At 49.3% G+C, this 21,040-nt stretch overlaps 1 protein-coding gene across 1 annotated transcript in view; it reads left to right on the forward strand.

Annotated features, from left to right (window-relative positions):
* Positions 1–21,040, forward strand: part of RAD9A (RAD9 checkpoint clamp component A) — a 77,128-nt gene that overhangs the window by 40,513 nt on the left and 15,575 nt on the right. Inside the window, exons 2-3 of the mRNA XM_075257599.1 lie at positions 14,832–14,902; positions 18,525–18,644. Of these exons, the coding sequence (XP_075113700.1) occupies positions 14,832–14,902; positions 18,525–18,644 (191 nt within the window). The remainder of the gene's footprint in view (positions 1–14,831; positions 14,903–18,524; positions 18,645–21,040) is intronic.

Raw genomic sequence — 21,040 nt, forward strand, 5'->3', positions numbered from 1 at the left:
GAGTCCGAGTCCTGTCAATGTGACACTTGACTGTTAGTGGTGTAGTAGAGCCGAGCCTGTCATGTGACACTGCTGTTAGTGGTGTAGTAGAGCTGAGTCTGTCATGTGACACTGCTGTTAGTGGTGTAGTAGAGCTGAGTCTGTCATGTGACACTGCTGTTAGTGGTGTAGTAGAGCTGAGTCTGTCATGTGACACTGCTGTTAGTGGTGTAGTAGAGCTGAGTCTGTCATGTGACACTGCTGTTAGTGGTGTAGCAGAGCCGAGCCTGTCATGTGACACTGCTGTTAGTGGTGTAGTAGAGCTGAGTCTGTCATGTGACACTGCTGTTAGTGGTGTAGCAGAGCTGAGTCTGTCATGTGACACTGCTGTTAGTGGTGTAGCAGAGCTGAGTCTGTCATGTGACACTGCTGTTAGTGGTGTAGCAGAGCTGAGTCTGTCATGTGACACTGCTGTTAGTGGTGTAGCAGAGCTGAGTCTGTCATGTGACACTGCTGTTAGTGGTGTAGCAGAGCCGAGCCTGTCATGTGACACTGCTGTTAGTGGTGTAGTAGAGCTGAGCCTGTCATGTGACACTGCTGTTAGTGGTGTAGTAGAGCCGAGTCTGTCATGTGACACTGCTGTTAGTGGTGTAGTAGAGCTGAGCCTGTCATGTGACACTGCTGTTAGTGGTGTAGTAGAGCCGAGTCTGTCATGTGACACTGCTGTTAGTGGTGTAGTAGAGCCGAGCCTGTCATGTGACACTGCTGTTAGTGGTGTAGTAGAGCCGAGCCTGTCATGTGACACTGCTGTTAGTGGTGTAGTAGAGCTGAGTCTGTCATGTGACACTGCTGTTAGTGGTGTAGTAGAGCCGAGCCTGTCATGTGACACTGCTGTTAGTGGTGTAGTAGAGCTGAGCCTGTCATGTGACACTGCTGTTAGTGGTGTAGCAGAGCTGAGTCTGTCATGTGACACTGCTGTTAGTGGTGTAGTAGAGCTGAGTCTGTCATGTGACACTGCTGTTAGTGATGTAGTAGAGCTTAGTCTGTCATGTGACACTGCTGTTAGTGGTGTAGTAGAGCTGAGTCTGTCATGTGACACTGCTGTTAGTGGTGTAGCAGAGCCGAGCCTGTCATGTGACACTGCTGTTAGTGGTGTAGTAGAGCTGAGTCTGTCATGTGACACTGCTGTTAGTGGTGTAGCAGAGCCGAGCCTGTCATGTGACACTGCTGTTAGTGGTGTAGTAGAGCTGAGCCTGTCATGTGACACTGCTGTTAGTGGTGTAGTAGAGCTTAGTCTGTCATGTGACACTGCTGTTAGTGGTGTAGTAGAGCCGAGCCTGTCATGTGACACTGCTGTTAGTGGTGTAGTAGAGCCGAGCCTGTCATGTGACACTGCTGTTAGTGGTGTAGTATAGCTGAGTCTGTCATGTGACACTGCTGTTAGTGGTGTAGTAGAGCTTAGTCTGTCATGTGACACTGCTGTTAGTGGTGTAGTAGAGCCGAGCCTGTCATGTGACACTGCTGTTAGTGGTGTAGTAGAGCCGAGCCTGTCATGTGACACTGCTGTTAGTGGTGTAGTAGAGCTTAGTCTGTCATGTGACACTGCTGTTAGTGGTGTAGTAGAGCTGAGTCTGTCATGTGACACTGCTGTTAGTGGTGTAGTAGAGCTTAGTCTGTCATGTGACACTGCTGTTAGTGGTGTAGCAGAGCCGAGCCTGTCATGTGACACTGCTGTTAGTGGTGTAGTAGAGCTGAGTCTGTCATGTGACACTGCTGTTAGTGGTGTAGCAGAGCTGAGTCTGTCATGTGACACTGCTGTTAGTGGTGTAGCAGGGCTGAGTCTGTCATGTGACACTGCTGTTAGTGGTGTAGTAGAGCTGAGCCTGTCATGTGACACTGCTGTTAGTGGTGTAGCAGGGCTGAGTCTGTCATGTGACACTGCTGTTAGTGGTGTAGTAAAGCTGAGTCTGTCATGTGACACTGCTGTTAGTGGTGTAGTAGAGCTGAGTCTGTCATGTGACACTGCTGTTAGTGGTGTAGTAGAGCTTAGTCTGTCATGTGACACTGCTGTTAGTGGTGTAGTAGAGCTTAGTCTGTCATGTGACACTGCTGTTAGTGGTGTAGCAGAGCCGAGCCTGTCATGTGACACTGCTGTTAGTGGTGTAGCAGAGCCGAGCCTGTCATGTGACACTGCTGTTAGTGGTGTAGTAGAGCTGAGTCTGTCATGTGACACTGCTGTTAGTGGTGTAGCAGAGCTGAGTCTGTCATGTGACACTGCTGTTAGTGGTGTAGCAGGGCTGAGTCTGTCATGTGACACTGCTGTTAGTGGTGTAGTAGAGCTGAGTCTGTCATGTGACACTGCTGTTAGTGGTGTAGTAGAGCTGAGTCTGTCATGTGACACTGCTGTTAGTGGTGTAGCAGGGCTGAGTCTGTCATGTGACACTGCTGTTAGTGGTGTAGTAGAGCTGAGCCTGTCATGTGACACTGCTGTTAGTGGTGTAGCAGGGCTGAGTCTGTCATGTGACACTGCTGTTAGTGGTGTAGTAGAGCTGAGCCTGTCATGTGACACTGCTGTTAGTGGTGTAGTAGAGCTGAGCCTGTCATGTGACACTGCTGTTAGTGGTGTAGCAGGGCTGAGTCTGTCATGTGACACTGCTGTTAGTGGTGTAGTAGAGCTGAGCCTGTCATGTGACACTGCTGTTAGTGGTGTAGTAGAGCTGAGCCTGTCATGTGACACTGCTGTTAGTGGTGTAGCAGGGCTGAGTCTGTCATGTGACACTGCTGTTAGTGGTGTAGTAGAGCTGAGCCTGTCATGTGACACTGCTGTTAGTGGTGTAGTAGAGCTGAGTCTGTCATGTGACACTGCTGTTAGTGGTGTAGCAGAGCCGAGCCTGTCATGTGACACTGCTGTTAGTGGTGTAGCAGAGCTGAGTCTGTCATGTGACACTGCTGTTAGTGGTGTAGTAGAGCTGAGCCTGTCATGTGACACTGCTGTTAGTGGTGTAGCAGAGCTGAGTCTGTCATGTGACACTGCTGTTAGTGGTGTAGCAGAGCTGAGTCTGTCATGTGACACTGCTGTTAGTGGTGTAGCAGAGCTGAGTCTGTCATGTGACACTGCTGTTAGTGGTGTAGCAGAGCCGAGCCTGTCATGTGACACTGCTGTTAGTGGTGTAGTAGAGCTGAGTCTGTCATGTGACACTGCTGTTAGTGGTGTAGTAGAGCTGAGCCTGTCATGTGACACTGCTGTTAGTGGTGTAGTAGAGCCGAGTCTGTCATGTGACACTGCTGTTAGTGGTGTAGTAGAGCTGAGCCTGTCATGTGACACTGCTGTTAGTGGTGTAGTAGAGCCGAGTCTGTCATGTGACACTGCTGTTAGTGGTGTAGTAGAGCTGAGCCTGTCATGTGACACTGCTGTTAGTGGTGTAGTAGAGCCGAGTCTGTCATGTGACACTGCTGTTAGTGGTGTAGTAGAGCTGAGCCTGTCATGTGACACTGCTGTTAGTGGTGTAGTAGAGCCGAGCCTGTCATGTGACACTGCTGTTAGTGGTGTAGTAGAGCCGAGCCTGTCATGTGACACTGCTGTTAGTGGTGTAGTAGAGCTGAGTCTGTCATGTGACACTGCTGTTAGTGGTGTAGTAGAGCCGAGCCTGTCATGTGACACTGCTGTTAGTGGTGTAGTAGAGCTGAGCCTGTCATGTGACACTGCTGTTAGTGGTGTAGCAGAGCTGAGTCTGTCATGTGACACTGCTGTTAGTGGTGTAGCAGAGCTGAGTCTGTCATGTGACACTGCTGTTAGTGGTGTAGTAGAGCTTAGTCTGTCATGTGACACTGCTGTTAGTGGTGTAGTAGAGCTGAGTCTGTCATGTGACACTGCTGTTAGTGGTGTAGCAGAGCCGAGCCTGTCATGTGACACTGCTGTTAGTGGTGTAGTAGAGCTGAGTCTGTCATGTGACACTGCTGTTAGTGGTGTAGCAGAGCCGAGCCTGTCATGTGACACTGCTGTTAGTGGTGTAGTAGAGCTGAGCCTGTCATGTGACACTGCTGTTAGTGGTGTAGTAGAGCTTAGTCTGTCATGTGACACTGCTGTTAGTGGTGTAGTAGAGCCGAGCCTGTCATGTGACACTGCTGTTAGTGGTGTAGTAGAGCCGAGCCTGTCATGTGACACTGCTGTTAGTGGTGTAGTAGAGCTTAGTCTGTCATGTGACACTGCTGTTAGTGGTGTAGTAGAGCTGAGTCTGTCATGTGACACTGCTGTTAGTGGTGTAGTAGAGCCGAGTCTGTCATGTGACACTGCTGTTAGTGGTGTAGCAGAGCTGAGTCTGTCATGTGACACTGCTGTTAGTGGTGTAGTAGAGCTGAGTCTGTCATGTGACACTGCTGTTAGTGGTGTAGTAGAGCTTAGTCTGTCATGTGACACTGCTGTTAGTGGTGTAGTAGAGCTGAGTCTGTCATGTGACACTGCTGTTAGTGGTGTAGTAGAGCTGAGTCTGTCATGTGACACTGCTGTTAGTGGTGTAGTAGAGCTTAGTCTGTCATGTGACACTGCTGTTAGTGGTGTAGCAGAGCTGAGTCTGTCATGTGACACTGCTGTTAGTGGTGTAGTAGAGCTGAGTCTGTCATGTGACACTGCTGTTAGTGGTGTAGTAGAGCTTAGTCTGTCATGTGACACTGCTGTTAGTGGTGTAGTAGAGCCGAGCCTGTCATGTGACACTGCTGTTAGTGGTGTAGTAGAGCCGAGCCTGTCATGTGACACTGCTGTTAGTGGTGTAGTAGAGCTTAGTCTGTCATGTGACACTGCTGTTAGTGGTGTAGTAGAGCTGAGTCTGTCATGTGACACTGCTGTTAGTGGTGTAGTAGAGCTTAGTCTGTCATGTGACACTGCTGTTAGTGGTGTAGCAGAGCCGAGCCTGTCATGTGACACTGCTGTTAGTGGTGTAGCAGAGCCGAGCCTGTCATGTGACACTGCTGTTAGTGGTGTAGTAGAGCCGAGCCTGTCATGTGACACTGCTGTTAGTGGTGTAGTAGAGCTGAGTCTGTCATGTGACACTGCTGTTAGTGGTGTAGCAGAGCTGAGTCTGTCATGTGACACTGCTGTTAGTGGTGTAGTAGAGCTGAGCCTGTCATGTGACACTGCTGTTAGTGGTGTAGCAGGGCTGAGTCTGTCATGTGACACTGCTGTTAGTGGTGTAGTAAAGCTGAGTCTGTCATGTGACACTGCTGTTAGTGGTGTAGTAGAGCTGAGTCTGTCATGTGACACTGCTGTTAGTGGTGTAGTAGAGCTTAGTCTGTCATGTGACACTGCTGTTAGTGGTGTAGTAGAGCCGAGCCTGTCATGTGACACTGCTGTTAGTGGTGTAGTAGAGCCGAGCCTGTCATGTGACACTGCTGTTAGTGGTGTAGTAGAGCCGAGCCTGTCATGTGACACTGCTGTTAGTGGTGTAGTAGAGCTTAGTCTGTCATGTGACACTGCTGTTAGTGGTGTAGCAGAGCCGAGCCTGTCATGTGACACTGCTGTTAGTGGTGTAGCAGAGCCGAGCCTGTCATGTGACACTGCTGTTAGTGGTGTAGTAGAGCTGAGTCTGTCATGTGACACTGCTGTTAGTGGTGTAGCAGAGCTGAGTCTGTCATGTGACACTGCTGTTAGTGGTGTAGCAGGGCTGAGTCTGTCATGTGACACTGCTGTTAGTGGTGTAGTAGAGCTGAGCCTGTCATGTGACACTGCTGTTAGTGGTGTAGTAAAGCTGAGTCTGTCATGTGACACTGCTGTTAGTGGTGTAGCAGGGCTGAGTCTGTCATGTGACACTGCTGTTAGTGGTGTAGTAAAGCTGAGTCTGTCATGTGACACTGCTGTTACTGGTGTAGTAGAGCTGAGCCTGTCATGTGACACTGCTGTTAGTGGTGTAGTAGAGCTGAGTCTGTCATGTGACACTGCTGTTAGTGGTGTAGCAGAGCTGAGTCTGTCATGTGACACTGCTGTTAGTGGTGTAGTAGAGCCGAGCCTGTCATGTGACACTGCTGTTAGTGGTGTAGCAGAGCTGAGCCTGTCTTGTGACACTGCTGTTAGTGGTGTAGTAGAGCCGAGCCTGTCATGTGACACTGCTGTTAGTGGTGTAGTAGAGCCGAGCCTGTCATGTGACACTGCTGTTAGTGGTGTAGTAGAGCCGAGCCTGTCATGTGACACTGCTGTTAGTGGTGTAGTAGAGCCGAGTCTGTCATGTGACACTGCTGTTAGTGGTGTAGTAGAGCCGAGTCTGTCATGTGACACTGCTGTTAGTGGTGTAGTAGAGCCGAGTCTGTCATGTGACACTGCTGTTAGTGGTGTAGTAGAGCCGAGTCTGTCATGTGACACTGCTGTTAGTGGTGTAGCAGAGCCGAGCCTGTCATGTGACACTGCTGTTAGTGGTGTAGTAGAGCCGAGCCTGTCATGTGACACTGCTGTTAGTGGTGTAGTAGAGCTGAGTCTGTCATGTGACACTGCTGTTAGTGGTGTAGCAGAGCTGAGTCTGTCATGTGACACTGCTGTTAGTGGTGTAGTAGAGCTGAGTCTGTCATGTGACACTGCTGTTAGTGGTGTAGCAGAGCCGAGCCTGTCATGTGACACTGCTGTTAGTGGTGTAGCAGAGCTGAGTCTGTCATGTGACACTGCTGTTAGTGGTGTAGTAGAGCTGAGTCTGTCATGTGACACTGCTGTTAGTGGTGTAGCAGAGCCGAGCCTGTCATGTGACACTGCTGTTAGTGGTGTAGTAGAGCTGAGCCTGTCATGTGACACTGCTGTTAGTGGTGTAGTAGAGCCGAGCCTGTCATGTGACACTGCTGTTAGTGGTGTAGTAGAGCCGAGCCTGTCATGTGACACTGCTGTTAGTGGTGTAGCAGAGCCGAGCCTGTCATGTGACACTGCTGTTAGTGGTGTAGTAGAGCCGAGCCTGTCATGTGACACTGCTGTTAGTGGTGTAGTAGAGCCGAGTCTGTCATGTGACACTGCTGTTAGTGGTGTAGTAGAGCTGAGTCTGTCATGTGACACTGCTGTTAGTGGTGTAGTAGAGCTGAGTCTGTCATGTGACACTGCTGTTAGTGGTGTAGTAGAGCTGAGTCTGTCATGTGACACTGCTGTTAGTGGTGTAGTAGAGCCGAGCCTGTCATGTGACACTGCTGTTAGTGGTGTAGTAGAGCTGAGTCTGTCATGTGACACTGCTGTTAGTGGTGTAGCAGAGCTGAGCCTGTCATGTGACACTGCTGTTAGTGGTGTAGTAGAGCCGAGCCTGTCATGTGACACTGCTGTTAGTGGTGTAGTAGAGCTGAGTCTGTCATGTGACACTGCTGTTAGTGGTGTAGTAGAGCTGAGTCTGTCATGTGACACTGCTGTTAGTGGTGTAGTAGAGCTGAGTCTGTCATGTGACACTGCTGTTAGTGGTGTAGCAGAGCTGAGTCTGTCATGTGACAATGCTGTTAGTGGTGTAGCAGGGCTGAGTCTGTCATGTGACACTGCTGTTAGTGGTGTAGTAGAGCCGAGCCTGTCATGTGACACTGCTGTTAGTGGTGTAGTAGAGCCAAGCCTGTCATGTGACACTGCTGTTAGTGGTGTAGTAGAGCTGAGTCTGTCATGTGACACTGCTGTTAGTGGTGTAGTAGAGCTGAGTCTGTCATGTGACACTGCTGTTAGTGGTGTAGTAGAGCTGAGTCTGTCATGTGACACTGCTGTTAGTGGTGTAGCAGAGCTGAGTCTGTCATGTGACACTGCTGTTAGTGGTGTAGCAGAGCTGAGTCTGTCATGTGACACTGCTGTTAGTGGTGTAGCAGAGCCGAGCCTGTCATGTGACACTGCTGTTAGTGGTGTAGTAGAGCTTAGTCTGTCATGTGACACTGCTGTTAGTGGTGTAGCAGAGCTGAGTCTGTCATGTGACACTGCTGTTAGTGGTGTAGCAGAGCCGAGTCTGTCATGTGACACTGCTGTTAGTGGTGTAGCAGAGCTGAGTCTGTCATGTGACACTGCTGTTAGTGGTGTAGTAGAGCTGAGTCTGTCATGTGACACTGCTGTTAGTGGTGTAGTAGAGCTGAGTCTGTCATGTGACACTGCTGTTAGTGGTGTAGCAGAGCCGAGCCTGTCATGTGACACTGCTGTTAGTGGTGTAGCAGAGCCGAGTCTGTCATGTGACACTGCTGTTAGTGGTGTAGCAGAGCCGAGCCTGTCATGTGACACTGCTGTTAGTGGTGTAGCAGAGCCGAGCCTGTCATGTGACACTGCTGTTAGTGGTGTAGCAGAGCCGAGCCTGTCATGTGACACTGCTGTTAGTGGTGTAGCAGAGCCGAGCCTGTCATGTGACACTGCTGTTAGTGGTGTAGCAGAGCCGAGCCTGTCATGTGACACTGCTGTTAGTGGTGTAGTAGAGCTGAGTCTGTCATGTGACACTGCTGTTAGTGGTGTAGTAGAGCCGAGTCTGTCATGTGACACTGCTGTTAGTGGTGTAGTAGAGCTGAGCCTGTCATGTGACACTGCTGTTAGTGGTGTAGTAGAGCTTAGTCTGTCATGTGACACTGCTGTTAGTGGTGTAGTAGAGCTGAGTCTGTCATGTGACACTGCTGTTAGTGGTGTAGTAGAGCTTAGTCTGTCATGTGACACTGCTGTTAGTGGTGTAGTAGAGCTTAGTCTGTCATGTGACACTGCTGTTAGTGGTGTAGTAGAGCTGAGCCTGTCATGTGACACTGCTGTTACTGGTGTAGTAGAGCTGAGTCTGTCATGTGACACTGCTGTTAGTGGTGTAGTAGAGCTGAGCCTGTCATGTGACACTGCTGTTAGTGGTGTAGCAGAGCTGAGCCTGTCATGTGACTCTGCTGTTAGTGGTGTAGTAGAGCCGAGCCTGTCATGTGACACTGCTGTTAGTGGTGTAGTAGAGCTGAGCCTGTCATGTGACTCTGCTGTTAGTGGTGTAGTAGAGCTGAGTCTGTCATGTGACACTGCTGTTAGTGGTGTAGTAGAGCTGAGTCTGTCATGTGACACTGCTGTTAGTGGTGTAGTAGAGCTTAGTCTGTCATGTGACACTGCTGTTAGTGGTGTAGTAGAGCTGAGCCTGTCATGTGACACTGCTGTTACTGGTGTAGTAGAGCTGAGTCTGTCATGTGACACTGCTGTTAGTGGTGTAGTAGAGCTGAGCCTGTCATGTGACACTGCTGTTAGTGGTGTAGCAGAGCTGAGCCTGTCATGTGACTCTGCTGTTAGTGGTGTAGTAGAGCCGAGCCTGTCATGTGACACTGCTGTTAGTGGTGTAGTAGAGCTGAGTCTGTCATGTGACTCTGCTGTTAGTGGTGTAGTAGAGCTGAGCCTGTCATGTGACACTGCTGTTAGTGGTGTAGTAGAGCCGAGCCTGTCATGTGACTCTGCTGTTAGTGGTGTAGTAGAGCTGAGTCTGTCATGTGACACTGCTGTTAGTGGTGTAGCAGAGCCGAGCCTGTCATGTGACACTGCTGTTAGTGGTGTAGCAGAGCTTAGTCTGTCATGTGACACTGCTGTTAGTGGTGTAGTAGAGGTGAGTATGTCATGTGACACTGCTGTTAGTGGTGTAGCAGAGCTGAGTCTGTCATGTGACACTGCTGTTAGTGGTGTAGTAGACCCGAGCCTGTCATGTGACACTGCTGTTAGTGGTGTAGTAGAGGTGAGTATGTCATGTGACACTGCTGTTAGTGGTGTAGCAGAGCTGAGTCTGTCATGTGACACTGCTTCCGTTGGTGTACTAGGGTTATGTTTGTCACTCATGTAGCAGTGCTGTTTGTGGTTTGGTGTAGGGAGGTTGAGTTTGTCATGTTCCACTGTGGCGCAGTCTTGTAGAGATGTTACTGTTATAGCAGAGTGGACTTTGTCATTTGGTACAGGTGTAGCGGGTCTGTATTTGCCATTTGGCACAGCTGCCTTTGGTGTAGCAGGGTTATATTTGCCACTGGGCACAGATATTAGTATGGCGGTATTACATGGGACACTACTGCTGCTGTTGTAGCAGGGTTTGCACTGTATTGATGTTTCAGTATTGAGTTTGTCACTGGCGCTGCAGCTGTTGTAGCAGGATTCACTATAGTCTATGTGTGCAGAAGAGAACGCCCCTGTACATCTACTGGGATAGACTGTATGGCGGTATTATTAGGTGATATTATGGCACCATATGGCGGTATTAGGCGGTGTATGTAGGAGATAATATGGCACTATATAGCGGTATTAGGCGGTGTATGTAGGAGATATTATGGCACTATATAGCAGTATTACGTGGTGTATGTTAGAGATATTATGGCACGGGGGCCACACGGTGGCTCAGTGGTTAGCACTGCAGCCTTGCAGCGCTGGAGTCCTGGTGTTCAAATCCCGCCAAGGGCAGAAAACCATCTGCAAGGAGTTTGTATGTTCTCCCCGTGTTTGCATGGATTTCCATCCCATATTCCAAAAAAGACATACTGATAGGGAAAATGTACATTGTGAGCTCTATGTGGGGCTACCAATCTACATTTAAAAAAAAAAAAAATATATATGGCGGTATTAGGCAGCGTATGTAGGTGATATTATGGCACTATATGGCGGTATTAGGTGGTGTATATAGGTGATATTATGGCACTATATGGCGGTATTAGGTGGTGTATATAGGTGATATTATGGCACTATATGGCGGTATTAGGCAGCGTATGTAGGTGATATTATGGCACTATATGGCGGTATTAGGCAGCGTATGTAGGTGATATTATGGCACTATATGGCGGTATTAGGCAGCGTATGTAGGTGATATTATGGCACTATATGGCGGTATTAGGCGGCGTATGTAGGTGATATTATGGCACTATATGGCGGTATTAGGCAGCGTATGTAGGTGATATTATGGCACTATATGGCGGTATTAGGTGGTGTATATAGGTGATATTATGGCACTATATGGCGGTATTAGGTGGTGTATATAGGTGATGTTATGGCACTATATGGCGGTATTAGGTGGTGTATGTAGGTGATATTATGGCACTATATGGCGGTATTAGGTGGTGTATGTAGGTGATATTATGGCACTATATGGCGGTATTAGGCAGCGTATGTAGGAGATATTATGGCACTATATGGCGGTATTAGGTGGTGTATATAGGTGATATTATGGCACTATATGGCGGTATTAGGCAGCGTATGTAGGTGATATTATGGCACTATATGGCGGTATTAGGCAGCGTATGTAGGTGATATTATGGCACTATATGGCGGTATTAGGCAGCGTATGTAGGTGATATTATGGCACTATATGGCGGTATTAGGCGGCGTATGTAGGTGATATTATGGCACTATATGGCGGTATTAGGCAGCGTATGTAGGTGATATTATGGCACTATATGGCGGTATTAGGTGGTGTATATAGGTGATATTATGGCACTATATGGCGGTATTAGGTGGTGTATATAGGTGATGTTATGGCACTATATGGCGGTATTAGGTGGTGTATGTAGGTGATATTATGGCACTATATGGCGGTATTAGGTGGTGTATGTAGGTGATATTATGACACTATGTGGCGGTATTAGGCAGCGTATGTAGGTGATATTATGGCACTATATGGCGGTATTAGGCGGCGTATGTAGGTGATATTATGGCACTATATGGCGGTATTAGGCAGCGTATGTAGGTGATATTATGGCGGTATTAGGTGGTGTATATAGGTGATATTATGGCACTATATGGCGGTATTAGGCAGCGTATGTAGGTGATATTATGGCACTATATGGCGGTATTAGGTGGTGTATGTAGGTGATATTATGGCACTATATGGCGGTATTAGGCAGCGTATGTAGGTGATATTATGGCACTATATGGCGGTATTAGGTGGTGTATATAGGTGATGTTATGGCACTATATGGCGGTATTAGGTGGTGTATGTAGGTGATATTATGGCACTATATGGCGGTATTAGGTGGTGTATATAGGTGATATTATGGCACTATATGGCGGTATTAGGTGGTGTATATAGGTGATATTATGGCACTATATGGCGGTATTAGGCAGCGTATGTAGGTGATATTATGGCACTATATGGCGGTATTAGGCAGCGTATGTAGGTGATATTATGGCACTATATGGCGGTATTAGGCAGCGTATGTAGGTGATATTATGGCACTATATGGCGGTATTAGGCGGCGTATGTAGGTGATATTATGGCACTATATGGCGGTATTAGGCAGCGTATGTAGGTGATATTATGGCACTATATGGCGGTATTAGGTGGTGTATATAGGTGATATTATGGCACTATATGGCGGTATTAGGTGGTGTATATAGGTGATGTTATGGCACTATATGGCGGTATTAGGTGGTGTATGTAGGTGATATTATGGCACTATATGGCGGTATTAGGTGGTGTATGTAGGTGATATTATGACACTATGTGGCGGTATTAGGCAGCGTATGTAGGTGATATTATGGCACTATATGGCGGTATTAGGCGGCGTATGTAGGTGATATTATGGCACTATATGGCGGTATTAGGCAGCGTATGTAGGTGATATTATGGCGGTATTAGGTGGTGTATATAGGTGATATTATGGCACTATATGGCGGTATTAGGCAGCGTATGTAGGTGATATTATGGCACTATATGGCGGTATTAGGTGGTGTATGTAGGTGATATTATGGCACTATATGGCGGTATTAGGCAGCGTATGTAGGTGATATTATGGCACTATATGGCGGTATTAGGTGGTGTATGTAGGTGATATTATGACACTATATGGCGGTATTAGGTGGTGTATGTAGGTGATATTATAACACTATATGGCGGTATTAGGTGGTGTATGTAGGTGATATTATGGCACTATATGGCGGTATTAGGTGGTGTATATAGGTGATATTATAGCACTATATGGCGGTATTAGGTGGTGTATATAGGTGATATTATGGCACTATATGGCGGTATTAGGCAGTGTATGTAGGTGATATTATGGCACTATATGGCGGTATTAGGTGGTGTATGTAGGTGATATTATGGCACTATATGGCGGTATTAGGTGGTGTATGTAGGTGATATTATGACACTATGTGGCGGTATTAGGCAGCGTATGTAGGTGATATTATGGCACTATATGGCGGTATTAGGTGGTGTATGTAGGTGATGTTATGGCACTATATGGCGGTATTAGGCAGCGTATGTAGGTGATATTATGGCACTATATGGCGGTATTAGGCAGCGTATGTAGGTGATAGTATGGCACTATGTGGCGGTATTAGGCAGCGTATGTAGGTGATATTATGGCACTATATGGCGGTATTAGGCAGCGTATGTAGGTGATAGTATGGCACTATGTGGCGGTATTAGGCAGCGTATGTAGGTGATATTATGGCACTATATGGCGGTATTAGGTGGTGTATGTAGGTGATATTATGGCACTAAATGGCGGTATTATTAGGTGATATTATGGCAGTATTAGGCGGTGTATGTAGGAGATATTATGGCGGTATTAGATGGTGTATGTAGGTGATATTATGGCACTATATGGCGGTATTAGGCGGCGTATGTAGGTTATATTATGGCACTAAATGGAGGTATTAGGCAGTGTATATAGGTGATATGGCATTATATGGCGGTATTATTAGGTGATATTATGGCACTATATGGCTGTATTAGGTGGTGTATGTAGGTGATATTATGGCACTATATGGCTGTATTAGGTGGTGTATGTAGGTGATATTATGGCACTATATGGCGGTATTAGGCGGTGTATGCAGGTGATATTATGGCGGTATTAGGCGGCGTATGTAGGTGATATTATGGCACTAAATGGCGGTATTAGGCGGTGTATGTAGGAGATATTATGGCGGTATTAGGTGGTGTATATAGGTGGTATTATGGCACTATATGGTGGTATTATTAGGTGATATTATGGCACTATATGGCTGTATTAGGTGGTGTATGTTGGAGATATTATGGCACTATATGGCGGTATTAGGTGGTGTATGTAGGTAATATTATGGCACTATATGGCGGAATTAGGCGGTGTATGTAGGTGATATTATGGCACTATATAGCGGTATTATTAGGTGATATTATTGTGGGAAGAACGTCACTCCTTAGGAAGAGACCACCTTCTCAGGTGTGTGGAGACTTATAGCCATAGGTGATATTATGGCACTATATGTCGGTGTATGCAGGTGATATTATGGCACTATATAGCGGTATTAGGCGGCGTATATAGGTGATATGGCACTATATGGCGGTATTATTAGGTGGTATTATGGCACTATATGGCGGTATTAGGTGGTGTATGTAGGAGATATTATGGCACTATATGGCGGTATTAGGTGGCGTATGTAGGTGATATGGCACTATATGGCGGCATTATTAGGTTGTATTATGGCACTATATGGCGGTATTAGGTGGTGTATGTAGGAGATATTATGGCACTATATGGCGGTATTAGGTGGTGTATGTAGGAGATATTATGGCACTATATGGCGGAATTAGGTGGTGTATGTAGGAGATATTATGGCACTATATGGCGGAATTAGGTGGTGTATGTAGGTGATATTATGGCAGTATTAGGTGGCATATGTAGGTGATATTATGGCAGTATATGGCGGTATTAGGCGGTGTATATAGGTGATATTATAGCACAGGTATTGTGTACATAGCATTGTGCATTGTATGGCGATATGACTTGGACACTGCTCAGAGACCTCTGCAGACTTGATGTGATCCTGTTCTGGATGTTCCCTGGTGCAGATAGATAACACCCCCAGCCCTCTCCCCCTCTGTAAGGATCAGCACGTTGTTGGTGCGAGTACAGACTGCGGTTTTTATTTTCTGCTATATTGCGGTTCTCTGTGTGACTTTTGCCTCTTCCGTCTCTTCTAGTTCTCGGACGCGCCGTTCACTCCTTATCCCGAATCGGAGAAGAGCTTTACTTTGAACCTTTAGACGACGGGGTAAGAAAGTTGCCCGGCAGAGGGGTAGAGGGGCACAGCGGGCGCACCCTGCACCCGGTCATGGGGGTCTCCACACAGCCGCACCCTGCACCCGGTCATGGGGGTCTCCACACAGCCGCACCCTGCACCCGGTCATGGGGGTCTCCACACAGCCGCACCCTGCACCCGGTCATGGGGGTCTCCACACGGCCGCACCCTGCACCCGGTCATGGGGGTCTCCACACGGCCGCACCCTGCACCCGGTCATGGGGGTCTCCACACGGCCGCACCCTGCACCCGGTCATGGGGGTCTCCACACAGCCGCACCCTGCACCCGGTCATGGGGGTCTCCACACAGCCGCACCCTGCACCCGGTCATGGAGGTCTCCACACAGCCGCACCCTGCACCCGGTCATGGGGGTCTCCACACGGCCGCACCCTGCACCCGGTCATGGGGGTCTCCACACGGCCGCACCCTGCACCCGGTCATGGGGGTCTCCACACGGCCGCACCCTGCACCCGGTCATGGGGGTCTCCACACGGCCGCACCCTGCACCCGGTCATGGGGGTCTCCACACGGCCGCACCCTGCACCCGGTCATGGGGGGTCTCCACACGGCCGCACCCTGCACCCGGTCATGGGGGTCTCCACACGGCCGCACCCTGCACCCGGTCATGGGGGTCTCCACACAGCCGCACCCTGCACCCGGTCATGGGGGTCTCCACACAGCCGCACCCTGCACCCTTTCATGGGGGTCTCCACACAGCCGCACCCTGCACCCGGTCATGGGGGTCTCCACACGGCCGCACCCTGCACCCGGTCATGGGGGTCTCCACACGGCCGCACCCTGCACCCGGTCATGGGGGTCTCCACACGGCCGCTCCCCCTCCCCATGAGTCAGAAGGAGGAGGCCACAAAAGCTGCAGCTCCTGCCAGACGTCCCCTAAGTATATACATAATACTGCTATATCCCTGCAGGGGGCGCCCCTACCTGACTACTGTCTGGGGTGAGACCGTCCCCTTATGTGTAATATTACAGCTCAGCCTCGCACTGATCTGCAGCACGTCCGCCCGGCGCCCCGAAATAATGGGGCGATGACAAGACGTGGTTTGGATGTCTGTGAGGGCCGCACCAGGAAGGAGTTATTCACGGCTTTGTGCCATCATGATACAATTCATAAACTGTCATCAAAAAGTCTCACCTAACCCAAACCAGACGCCCTCGCCCCAGGGTGTGCTATAAGACCCCGCAGCAGCAGTATACAGGAGTGTAGCAATGTGTTATACAGGTAATAGCGCCCCCTAGTGTTCCTGACCCAGGGTGTGCTATAAGACCCCGCAGCAGCAGTATACAGGAGTATAGCAATGTGTTATACAGGTAATAGCGCCCCCTAGTGTTCCTGACCCAGGGTGTGCTATAAGGCCCCGCAGCAGCAGTATACAGGAGTGTAGCAATGTGTTATACAGGTAATAGCGCCCCCTAGTGTTCCTGACCCAGGGTGTGCTATAAGGCCCCGCAGCAGCAGTATACAGGAGTGTAGCAATGTGTTATACAGGTAATAGCGCCCCCTAGTGTTCCTGACCCAGGGTGTGCTATAAGACCCCGCAGCAGCAGTATACAGGAGTATAGCAATGTGTTATACAGGTAATAGCGCCTCCTAGTGTTCCTGACCCAGGGTGTGCTATAAGACCCCGCAGCAGCAGTATACAGGAGTATAGCAATGTGTTATACAGGTAATAGCGCCCCCTAGTGTTCCTGACCCAGGGTGTGCTATAAGACCCCGCAGCAGCAGTATACAGGAGTATAGCAATGTGTTATACAGGTAATAGCGCCCCCTAGTGTTCCTGACCCAGGGTGTGCTATAAGGCCCCGCAGCAGCAGTATACAGGAGTATAGCAATGTGTTATACAGGTAATAGCGCCCCCTAGTGTTCCTGACCCAGGGTGTGCTATAAGACCCCGCAGCAGCAGTATACAGGAGTATAGCAATGTGTTATACAGGTAATAGCGCCTCCTAGTGTTCCTGACCCAGGGTGTGCTATAAGACCCCGCAGCAGCAGTATACAGGAGTACAGCAATGTGTTATACAGGTAATAGCGCCCCCTAGTGTTCCTGACCCAGGGTGTGCTATAAGACCCCGCAGCAGCAGTATACAGGAGTGTAGCAATGTGTTATACAGGTAATAGCGCCCCCTAGTGTTCCTGACCCAGGGTGTGCTATAAGACCCCGCAGCAGCAGTATACAGGAGTATAGCAATGTGTTATACAGGTAATAGCGCCTCCTAGTGTTCCTGACCCAGGGTGTACTATAAGACCCCGCAGCAGCAGTATACAGGAGTGTAGCAATGTGTTATACAGGTAATAGCGCCCCCTAGTGTTCCTGACCCAGGGTGTGCTATAAGACCCCGCAGCAGCAGTATACAGGAGTATAGCAATGTGTTATACAGGTAATAGCGCCCCCTAGTGTTCCTGACCCACGGTGTACTATAAGACCCCGCAGCAGCAGTATACAGGAGTATAGCAATGTGTTATACAGGTAATAGCGCCCCCTAGTGTTCCTGCCCCAGGGTGTGCTATAAGACCCCGCAGCAGCAGTATACAGGAGTGTAGCAATGTGTTATACAGGTAATAGCGCCCCCTAGTGTTCCTGACCCAGGGTGTGCTATAAGACCCCGCAGCAGCAGTATACAGGAGTATAGCAATGTGTTATACAGGTAATAGCGCCCCCTAGTGTTCCTGACCCAGGGTGTGCTATAAGACCCCGCAGCAGCAGTATACAGGAGTACAGCAATGTGTTATACAGGTAATAGCGCCCCCTAGTGTTCCTGACCCAGGGTGTGCTATAAGACCCCGCAGCAGCAGTATACAGGAGTACAGCAATGTGTTATACAGGTAATAGCGCCCCCTAGTGTTCCTGACCCAGGGTGTGCTATAAGACCCCGCAGCAGCAGTATACAGGAGTGTAGCAATGTGTTATACAGGTAATAGCGCCCCCTAGTGTTCCTGACCCAGGGTGTGCTATAAGACCCCGCAGCAGCAGTATACAGGAGTATAGCAATGTGTTATACAGGTAATAGCGCCCCCTAGTGTTCCTGACCCAGGGTGTGCTATAAGACCCCGCAGCAGCAGTATACAGGAGTATAGCAATGTGTTATACAGGTAATAGCGCCCCCTAGTGTTCCTGACCCAGGGTGTGCTATAAGACCCCGCAGCAGCAGTATACAGGAGTATAGCAATGTGTTATACAGGTAATAGCGCCCCCTAGTGTTCCTGACCCAGGGTGTGCTATAAGACCCCGCAGCAGCAGTATACAGGAGTACAGCAATGTGTTATACAGGTAATAGCGCCCCCTAGTGTTCCTGACCCAGGGTGTGCTATAAGACCCCGCAGCAGCAGTATACAGGAGTACAGCAATGTGTTATACAGGTAATAGCGCCCCCTAGTGTTCCTGACCCAGGGTGTACTTATAGACATCAGTGAGACATCCCTGCAGTACCTGCACTGACCACTACACACCGTACAGCGAGTGCGCAGCGCTGCCCCCGGTGTAGGGCCGCAGATATAACAGTGATGACAGATGAGGACAGACATGGACAATATTCTGCTGTAAGGGTTAATAAGTGACGGTCACTTTCTCCTCTCAGCTGTTCCTGCGCTCAGTGAACTCCTCGCGCTCGGCCTACGCCTGCTTTACCCTCACCCCGCTCTTCTTCTGCACCTACGAGGTGACCGGAGGAACCTGCCAATGTAAGATCTATATGAAGGTAGGTACAGGTATATAGCCCCGCCCTAATATGTACATATATCATACACCTATATACTATATACCCTATATACATATATCATACACCTATACTATATACCTATATACATAGATCATACACCTATACTATATACCCTATATACATATATAGGTGGGTGGGTGGTGGGTATGGGGGGGGGGGGGTTCGGTTATAACAGTCCATGGAGTCTCATCTTTCTCTTCGTTGGTGACTGCTATATGGGGAGGTGGGGGTGGGGCGGGTGTATTGGGATAAATATAACAGTCCATGGAGTCTCATCTTTCTCTTCGTTGGTGACTGCTATATGGGGAGGTGGGGGGTGGGGCGGGTGTATTGGGATAAATATTACAGTCCATGGAGTCTCATCTTCCTCTTCGTTGGTGACCGCTATATGGGGGGTGGGGTGGGATGGGGCGGGTGTATTGGGATAAATATTACAGTCCATGGAGTCTCATCTTCCTCTTCGTTGGTGACTGCTATATGGGGAGGTGGGGGTGGGGTGGGGCGGGTGTATTGGGATAAATATAACAGTCCACGGAGTCTCATCTTCCTCTTCGTTGGTGACTGCTATATGGGGAGGTGGGGACGGGGCGGGTGTATTGGGATAAATATAACAGTCCACGGAGTCTCATCTTCCTCTTCGTTGGTGACTGCTATATGGGGAGGTGGGGACGGGGCGGGTGTATTGGGATAAATATAACAGTCGGTGGAGTCTCATCTTCCTCTTCGTTGGTGACTGCTATATGGGGAGGTGGGGGTGGGGCGGTTGTATTGGGATAAATATAACAGTCCGTGGAGTCTCATCTTCCTGTTAGTTGGTGACTGCTATATGGGGAGGTGGGGTGGGTGTATTGGGATAAATATAACAGTCCATGGAGTCTCATCTTCCTCTGGTTTGGTGACAGCTGGACACGTATTGGGCAGCGATCTCCACAGTGGCCTCTTCTTCTCCCAGTAGGATGTAGAGTTTCCTCTTCTCCCAGTCTGGGATGTGGGCAGAGAGTCTTTGGTAGTAGACGTCCCTCACAGCTGAGTATTTGGTGCAGTGTAGCAGGAAGTGGATCTCGTCTTCTAGGGCCCCCTGGTCACAGTGCTGGCACAGTCTCTTCTCCCGTGGCTTGTACGTCTGCCTGTATCGCCCCGTCTCTATCTCTAGGTTGTGGGCGCTCAGTCTGTATCGGCTCAGGGTCTGTCTGTGCTTGGGGTGGCGTATTCTCTCCAGGTAGGTGGCCATGGTGTAGTCCCTTTGTAGGGATTGGTACACATTGGTGAGTTTCTTGGAGTTATTTATTTCGTTTCTCCATTCTTCAATGTACCGCTCTCTGTTTGCCTCTGTGGTCGCCTTTATTTCGGCCTTGGTTATCCTCTGTTGGTGTTTTTGGTTTGGTGGTTGGCTGCTGTTTGGTTGGTGAGTGTCTGGTTTGCTCCGGTGGCTTAGCCATGCTTGGTGGTGGTAGGAGTCGCTCCCCTGGATGTGTGCCTGGAAAGCTAGCGCCCTCTTCTGTATGGTGAGCCATAGGGGGAGTCTGCCTAGCTCTGCCCTGCAGGCCATGTTGGTGGTGTTGCGATGGACATGGAGCAGGTATTTGCAGAACTCCAGGTGGAAGTTCTCTGTTGGGCTGGAATCCCACCTTGACTGGTCTGGGTAGGTGGCTGGGCCCCAAACCTCACTGCCATAGAGAAGGATCGGGGAGATGACAGCGTCAAATATCTTCATCCAGACCCTCACCGGTGGTTTGAGGTGGTCCAGTTGTCTTCTGATGGCGTAGAAGGTTCTGCAGGCTTTTGCTTTCAGGGTTTCTATTGCTGCTTTGAAGCTTCCTGATTGGCTGAGCTCCAGCCCCAGGTCGGTGTAGCTGTTGGTTTTCTCCAGTGTGGAGCCGTTCAGTGTGAATTGTGAGGTGGTGGAGGCTTTATTGTGGCCCCTCTTCTGGAATACCATGACTTTGGTCTTCTTCTGGTTGATGGGTAGGGCCCATGTGGTGCTGAATTTTTCCAGCACTGACAGGCTTTCTTGGAGGTCTTTCTCGGTGGGGGCCAGGAGTAGGAGGTCATCGGCGTATAGCAGGAACTTCACCTCTCGATTGTTCAGGGTGAGGCCTGGGGTTGGTGAGGCCTCCAGGGCTGTAGCCAGTTCATTGATATAGATGTTGAAGAGCGTTGGGCTCAGGCTACAGCCTTGTCTGACCCCTCGGGCCTGTTGGAAGTATGCGGTCCTTTTCCCATTCACCTTCACACTGCACTGGTTTCCGGTGTAGGAGCTCTTGATGACGTCGTACGTTCTTCCTCCTATTCCACTCTCTAGGAGTTTTAGAAGTAGGCCTGGGTGCCATACTGAATCAAACGCCTTCTTAAAGTCCACGAAGCAGGCGAATATC

The sequence above is a fragment of the Leptodactylus fuscus genome, chromosome 10, assembly GCF_031893055.1.
Source record: "Leptodactylus fuscus isolate aLepFus1 chromosome 10, aLepFus1.hap2, whole genome shotgun sequence".
In the NCBI taxonomy this organism is placed as follows: Eukaryota; Metazoa; Chordata; class Amphibia; order Anura; family Leptodactylidae; genus Leptodactylus; species Leptodactylus fuscus.